The sequence below is a fragment of the Myotis davidii genome, unplaced genomic scaffold (genome assembly GCF_000327345.1).
Source record: "Myotis davidii unplaced genomic scaffold, ASM32734v1 scaffold534, whole genome shotgun sequence".
NCBI lineage: Eukaryota > Metazoa > Chordata > Mammalia > Chiroptera > Vespertilionidae > Myotis > Myotis davidii.
In genome coordinates, this window is record NW_006286678.1 from 5,729,096 (window position 1) to 5,735,847 (window position 6,752).

Consider the following 6,752-nt stretch of genomic DNA (forward strand, 5'->3'; position numbering starts at 1 on the left):
AAAATAAACATATCCTGGGATAAAGTTTTTAAAAGCCCACAAAGATGAGATAGCCAGGCAGAGAAAGTATTAGAAAGTAAGTCAATAATTCAAGGTGTGCTATGCAGAAACACCATAGAAATATACAGGAAAAATCACCTAAATCAGAATGGTTCGGGACTGGAAGGATTAGAAAAAGGCTTCCCAAAGAAGAGATGGTTGAAACAAGTCTTAAAGGATTAGTAAGAATTAATCAAATGAAGAAATGTATACACAAAGGGAAATTGCATACAAAAAACAAATATATTCATGAAAGAGTGATTTATTTGGGAAACAACAGTTTGGCTATTGTTAAGGTGTCTGATAGAGGAATACCAAGAAATGCAAGAGAAGTAGGTAGAGAATAGACAATAAAAGAGTTTATCCTAAATACTAAAGTAAATTTTTAAACAAAAGTATAGTGTGATCGGATTAGTGTTTCAGAAAGGTCCCTTTGATGATAAATTGGAAAGAAAAGACTAGGATAAAGATAAGAATAAGACAGAAAGATCACTTGGAAAGTTACTGCAATAATTCAGAAAAGAAGCACTAAAGCACTAAATAGAACAGAAAAAAGGTTAAGAGCACAAACTCTATGTCTAGAGTCAGACTGTGGGTTTGAATCTTACCCCCACCATTCACTCTCCTTGGATAAATTACTTAAAATTCTCTATGTCTCAGTTTTCTTATCTGTAAAATGGTTAATAATGATACCTACCTCATAGGGTTGATATGAGTATTAAATAAGTTCACATTTATAATATGCTTAGACCAGTGCCTGACACATAAGGAAATACTACATACAAGTTGTTACTATTATCATTATTGTTGAGCTATAGTAATAGTGATAGATTAAAAACATTTTTAGGAGATAGAAACTAGAGGATGTTGGGAGTTAAAGATATAGTAGCAAGTAAAAAAGAAAAGTTTAGGCTGACTCCTAAATTTTTTTGGACAACTGCATAGAAAATCATACCATTTACTCAAATAGAGAATATACGAAGATAAGCATATTGGGTGAAGACAGTGTTGATTTGAAATGTAGGCAGGCTGGATTTACAATGCCTATGGGAATGAATACCCAGGAAGCAGCTGAAAATGGATCTGAAATTCAGGAAAAGGCCTCATCTGGAGAAAGTGACCTGAGAATCCTGATCCTAAAAGTAATGGTTGAGGTCACAGGTTGGGATAAGATCATCTAGGGAGAGCGAACAGACAAGTATGTCAGAGGACCATTCTTAAACCTCATTGCTCACCATATTTCTTCCCTTCGTCTATATACTGAACTTCTTGTAATTCCTTGAATGTCCTTTGCTCTGTAGTATATGAGTATCCCAGTAAATGCCCTACCAAAAGTGCCCTCCCTCCTTTTCTGTATTTCAAGATTTAGTTCAAGTGTCAACTCTTTAGTGGCTTCCTTCACAGGCCTCCCCTAAAATGCAGATGCTCTCATAATACCCTGGGATTACTTTTATCACAGCACTTATCACACTGTATTGTAATTGCTTGTTTACTGGTCCATGTCTCCTGCTGGAATACGTTCCCCAAGCACAGAGGCCCCATCTTACTCATCTTTGTGTTCTCAGCACCTAGCACAATGTGTGGCACATAGAAGGAACTCAATACAAATTTCAGAATAAATGAGCACAGCCAGGGCAACAGTTGCCCTCTGCTTACCGAGGGCTGCTTCCTGGGCAGCCTCACCAATAGACAAACTGTACTTCTCACAGTAGACGGGAATTCTATTATAGGAGGAGTCCTGGTCAACTCCAGCTGCTTTTAGGTAGATATGGTAAATTATTTGAGTATGGGGTTAAAGCAGGGAGTACAGTTCGGTGCCCTTTCCAACATCCACACCAATCTAAGAAAGCTGGTCTGTCCCACACATATAGATGAGCACACATGCCCTTCTTCCTGAGTCATTGATAAACACACTCCCTTTATACATATACCCTCTTTGCCTTGGGGTGTACACATACCTGACTTAGCTCAGAGAGGGAAGCAATGAATCACTGCATATTACCCTGCTAAGGAACTGTCTACCCTAGCAGTGTGCCTTCATTAGCCACCCCAAAGGTTAGTAGCCACATCCCAAAACCCCAGGAGAGTCTCACGTCATGGCCTGATATATGGATTCGATGCCATAGCGCATAGCAAATTCATCCACAATTTCTTGGGCAGTCTCATCAAAGTACACCTTCCAGGCATCGTCTCCTCGGGCCTCAGGGATCTGGACTCCTCCATTGCCCTGAATGTCTGTGAGGTAATGGAAAAGGTTCTGCAGAAGACAGAGCAAAGGAAGGAGTTAAATATATAGTTAAAAAAAAGCTGGTGGTAAGGTCCAGGGTTTCTCAGAAATTCTGTCCTTCAAGTCATCGCTCAGCTCCTCCTGTGGCCCTAGTAGGCTGTTAGTGAAAGAGAACTGAGGCTGGGACTGTTACCTGGGCTGTCTAAGTAGCACAGTAAGCCAAGGATAAAATAAAAAACAGGCTCCAAATCTTCAACCATCTAGCAATCCTATTCATTATCAAAGGCCCCTCCCAGCATTGCTTTCTAGCACCCCATCTACCAAGGGCTGGCTCACCTCATGGAGACACGTGTACTGCACATGATACGGGGCAACCTTCTCCTCACCCTTGATTTCCACATTGATTTGTAGTCGAATAGCCCCTGAGACGGCTGATTTATCTGTCCTCTTCTCTAGGAAGGAAAGAAGATGGAAATTGACACCAATGCAACTACAGAGAGTGTGGACAGTTACCACTCTGGTTTAACCCAATGAAAAGGGGGCACTAACCCCAGGGTTCACCTAACAGGGTGAACTCACTCGAGTGACCATATAGTCCACAAACACCCCAAATATTCCCAATAGGAACCCTCCTATTCCATTAGAAGAATATGGAACTAAAGGCACTAGATGTGTATGAAGATTAAAGGGATTCTTGAAATCTGGAGAATGTCCAGCCAGAGCGAGTTCAAGTCACACCCACTCCTCTGTCCCCCATCTTTACCCATGGTCAGTTCTCTACAGGGAAAGCAGGTTCTGCATAGAGGTATGCTTTAGCAATTGAGTGGTAGTTTTGGTAGATAGTATTTTCTCTAAGTTCCTCATTCATTCTCTCCCTTCCCACCAACTTTCTCTGGTGCTGTTTCCTCACCCAGGTTGTACCAGACATCCATCTCGCCACTCAGTGTCCGAACCTCGATGATGGTTTGGCCAAGAAAATCATCAGACTCTCGCTTTAGCCGCTGCTTTACTCTCGACTTGATGTCATCATCCTCATCCCACACACGTACCTTAATCCGGTCAGAAGAGTTGTGGCACTCACTGTGACAGAATTAGGCAGGCTCTGTTAGGGACAGACCCAGTAGCCCCCATTCCAATTCCCTCCCAAAGCTCCATCAACTACACTTGAAGCCCTACAGAGGCAGAGAAGGAGTTAGAGAACAGTGGTACTAAAGTTCCACAGGAGTCAAGCTATCCCAGCAAATGGCTCTTCATTCCTCAGCCTGGGTGGCTCTATATACCATTATCCAGTCCTTGTTGCCTTGTGGTTAAAAAAAAAAAAAAAGAGGGGAAAAAAGAGTAATCAGAAATAATTCTGATTTCCTGTGCAGCTAGCTATATCAACAGCACCCAGAGGAAAACAGCTAGACAGATGCTACAGAGCTCTAAGAAGCAACTGCTATTTCCTTCTCCAGAGTTAGTAAAGGTGTTAATGTTCATGGCATGTCCACCTTGTCATATCTACTTAACTTTCTATCTAGCTCCTCCATGTATCTACGTATGTGCTTGGTGAACTTCTATCATTCTTTAATACCCACTTGAATGATCATTTCATCTATGGTGTTTGCTCTGGAGAAAGGAATTTGCCCAGGTCCCAGCCCCTTCCACCTCTTTCCCAAACAGTTGCTTTCTGGGTCCTGTTGCCTCACCCAAAAGTTGCACTTGACAGAATTTGCTGCTCCTTTCTCTGTGTTCTCTTTGCATGTTCATTAAAATATAATAGGATAACTACTGGTGTACTGATAAAATAATAAACAAATCAACAATGAGCTTCTTGAAGCCAGAGACTGCCTTATTCATTTTTAGATACAAAACATCATGTACAGTGTCTTGTACAGAATAGGGGCTTGATGAATAGTTTACTAAATGGATAAAAGTGGGAAAATTGACAACAGAGTCAATTCATTTAGAATAAATCATAAGAAGGAGTCAAGCAAGAACCATTCAGATTCTCAAAGAACCAAGCGATCCCCTAGTAACTACTGCCTCTGGATTGGAGAGTGATTTTTCTAGGTCCCAGTCAGTCCCTTTTCACATGAGTTCTCCAAGGAGCCAACAGAAGGTCTCTATATGGCCAGCCTGCTTAGCTCATCCAGCCTTCAAGTCCTGGTCTTGGGCCTTAGGGGTGTGACAAAGCATCTCAATTCTCCAGACATTAGTCCAAATCCCAGACTAGAGCTTTCAACAACCATCTCTTACTATCTTATAAAGTAGTCTAATAAAGTGAGATAATAGGAAAAGAACTGGTGGGGTTGGGAGTTGGGGTGGGAATGGGGGGAGCTGAGGCAGAAAGAAAAGCAGAGCCCTTTTAGGTGAAATGGAAACTCCTCCAGACTGCTTATTTCTTCCTTCAAGCCAGAAATACCCAGTTGTAGGACAAGGACATTTCTTCCCCATTTCCCAGAATAGCCTAACCTTTCCCAGGCATGGTGGCAGTGCTGGGAGGTACACAATAGGGTAGTCAGTCCCTGGTCCTGTAACTAAGCAGTAGTAAAATCTTTCTAATGCTAGAAAAAGCAGTATGAAGTGCCCAGGATCCCCGTTAATAACCCTAGTTAAGATAGGGTTTGGGTAAAGTAACCCTGATACAACAGTCCATGAGAAGAAAACCAGAAAAAAATGGCATGTGAGAAATGGGTTTTCTCCACTGTCTCTGCCCTATCCCTCTTAGGGGCCAAACCCAGAATAACAGGATTTAATGTTGCTCCCAAATACACATAGTACCAGGTAAGACAAAGACCTCTGTGACTTACAAATGGAACTTCTCCTCCCAAACAGGATTCAGATTCCCAAAAATGGTCTTGGTACGCTTCTTGGTTTTACCCACTTGCACAGTCACATAAGGGTCACTGGATCCTGTCTTGTCCTTGGCTTGCAGGCCCTGAGCACACACCACTGCAACCCAAATACATAGAGGAGACTTCAAAGTATGCTCCAGAAGTCAGAAATCCTCCAAAGCGTGGCTCATACATTCTCCATCTTAGAAAAGCCTCTCTCTGCTTCTTGCACAGGAACTCCTCCAGATCTACCTTTTATCCCAAGCCACCAGTCTTTCCTTCAAGCCTAGTTCAAGAATCTCAGCTCCCCATCAAAACCCTAACTGACCACTTACCCCTAACCTGTTCCTTACCGTCTCTGATAGATGCATCCTTCAGCCACATCCACCTAGCTAATATAATTAGTCCCTGGATAACTATTTCCTGATCTCCTACCAGTCCCTTCTCCTCCACCCCCAGCTCTTGTATTATCAGATTGTCAATCAAGTCCATAATATCAGATTATTACCAAATCCTTCAGTTATCACTCATATTGTTTGCAGGTGCCAGTCTTACCTCTCCCAGCCTCCTAGGAGAGGAGGAGTGATAAATAATGAGGCCCTCTTTCTTTCCCTCAGTTCTGTCTTCTTTCTTCCCAGCCCTTTGGCTCCTTCACACTCAGGTGACTTCTTCCCTAGTCTCCTCTCCATAGCCTAGTGCTTTCTGTCTCCTTATACTTAGGCCTACTCACCAGTGATAGTAATCTTGGCCGACCATTTGGAGGTGCCATCCAGTACACTCTGCTTCACTGTTTTCATCTGTTGCACATGGGCAACTTTGCTCACAGTGAAGACATCCCGGATAACTTCAAAGATCTCAGGCTTATTACGCTCTCGGATCTTCATGCGGTCCTTCATGGCCATGATAATGTTCTGGGTCCGGTCCTCAGCTCCATGTTTACAGCTCTTTTCTGCAGCCCCTGAAGGATGGCCAGAGACAGAAAGTAAGATAACCAGCAGGCCATCTATAAGATTAAGGGTCAGGTTGAGGAATGGAGTCTGGGAGAGGTCACTGAGGAGTGGAAGCAGCTTAGGAAGACTGGGATATCTCTGGGAAACGCTCATCACTTATGAGGCCTGCTGAAGTTGAAAATGCAATTCAAAAGGTAGTAAAAACTTGAAAAATGTTATGGGGGTTTATTATATTATTCTATTTTGGTATATGTTGACTTTTTCATTAAAAAAAAAGAAAAAAGTGTAGCTCAGTCTGCAGTTGGCTTTATCTTTCTTCCACCTAGATGGTGGTTGAGAGAGATACTTTTCAAGTCTAAGGCTCAAATATCACCAATTGATATCACAGTTATCATGGAGGGGTGGTGGGTGGGCATGACAACTCCACCAATCTCATCCAACTTCCAAACCATGATATACCGTAGACTCCAGAACTGGTCATAGCGCACAGTTAAGTTCTGTCCCGGAGAACCAAGATGGCGGCATAGGTTAACGCCGGAGTTTGCCGCCTCGAACAACCATTTCAAAAGTGAAACTAAAAGACGGAAGGGACATCATCCAGAACCACAGGAACGGTGGCTGAGTGGAAGTCCTACAACTAGGAGGAAAGAGTAACGCATTCGGACATTCAGAGGAGGCGCAGTGCTGAAGGCAAATTCTGAGGTGCGGAGTGCGCGGAGC

General features: G+C 42.8%; 1 protein-coding gene across 13 annotated transcripts in view; it reads right to left on the minus strand.

Annotated features, from left to right (window-relative positions):
- UNC13B (unc-13 homolog B (C. elegans)) overlaps positions 1–6,752 on the minus strand; it is a 149,226-nt gene that overhangs the window by 20,313 nt on the left and 122,161 nt on the right. For all 13 annotated transcript variants that reach the window (XM_015560546.1, XM_006758526.2, XM_006758525.2 and 10 more), the window contains 5 exons: positions 5,813–6,040; positions 5,059–5,200; positions 3,177–3,346; positions 2,603–2,718; positions 2,133–2,296 (listed from right to left, as the gene is read on the minus strand). In XM_015560546.1, coding sequence (XP_015416032.1) covers positions 2,133–2,296; positions 2,603–2,718; positions 3,177–3,346; positions 5,059–5,200; positions 5,813–6,040 — 820 coding nt within the window. The remainder of the gene's footprint in view (positions 1–2,132; positions 2,297–2,602; positions 2,719–3,176; positions 3,347–5,058; positions 5,201–5,812; positions 6,041–6,752) is intronic.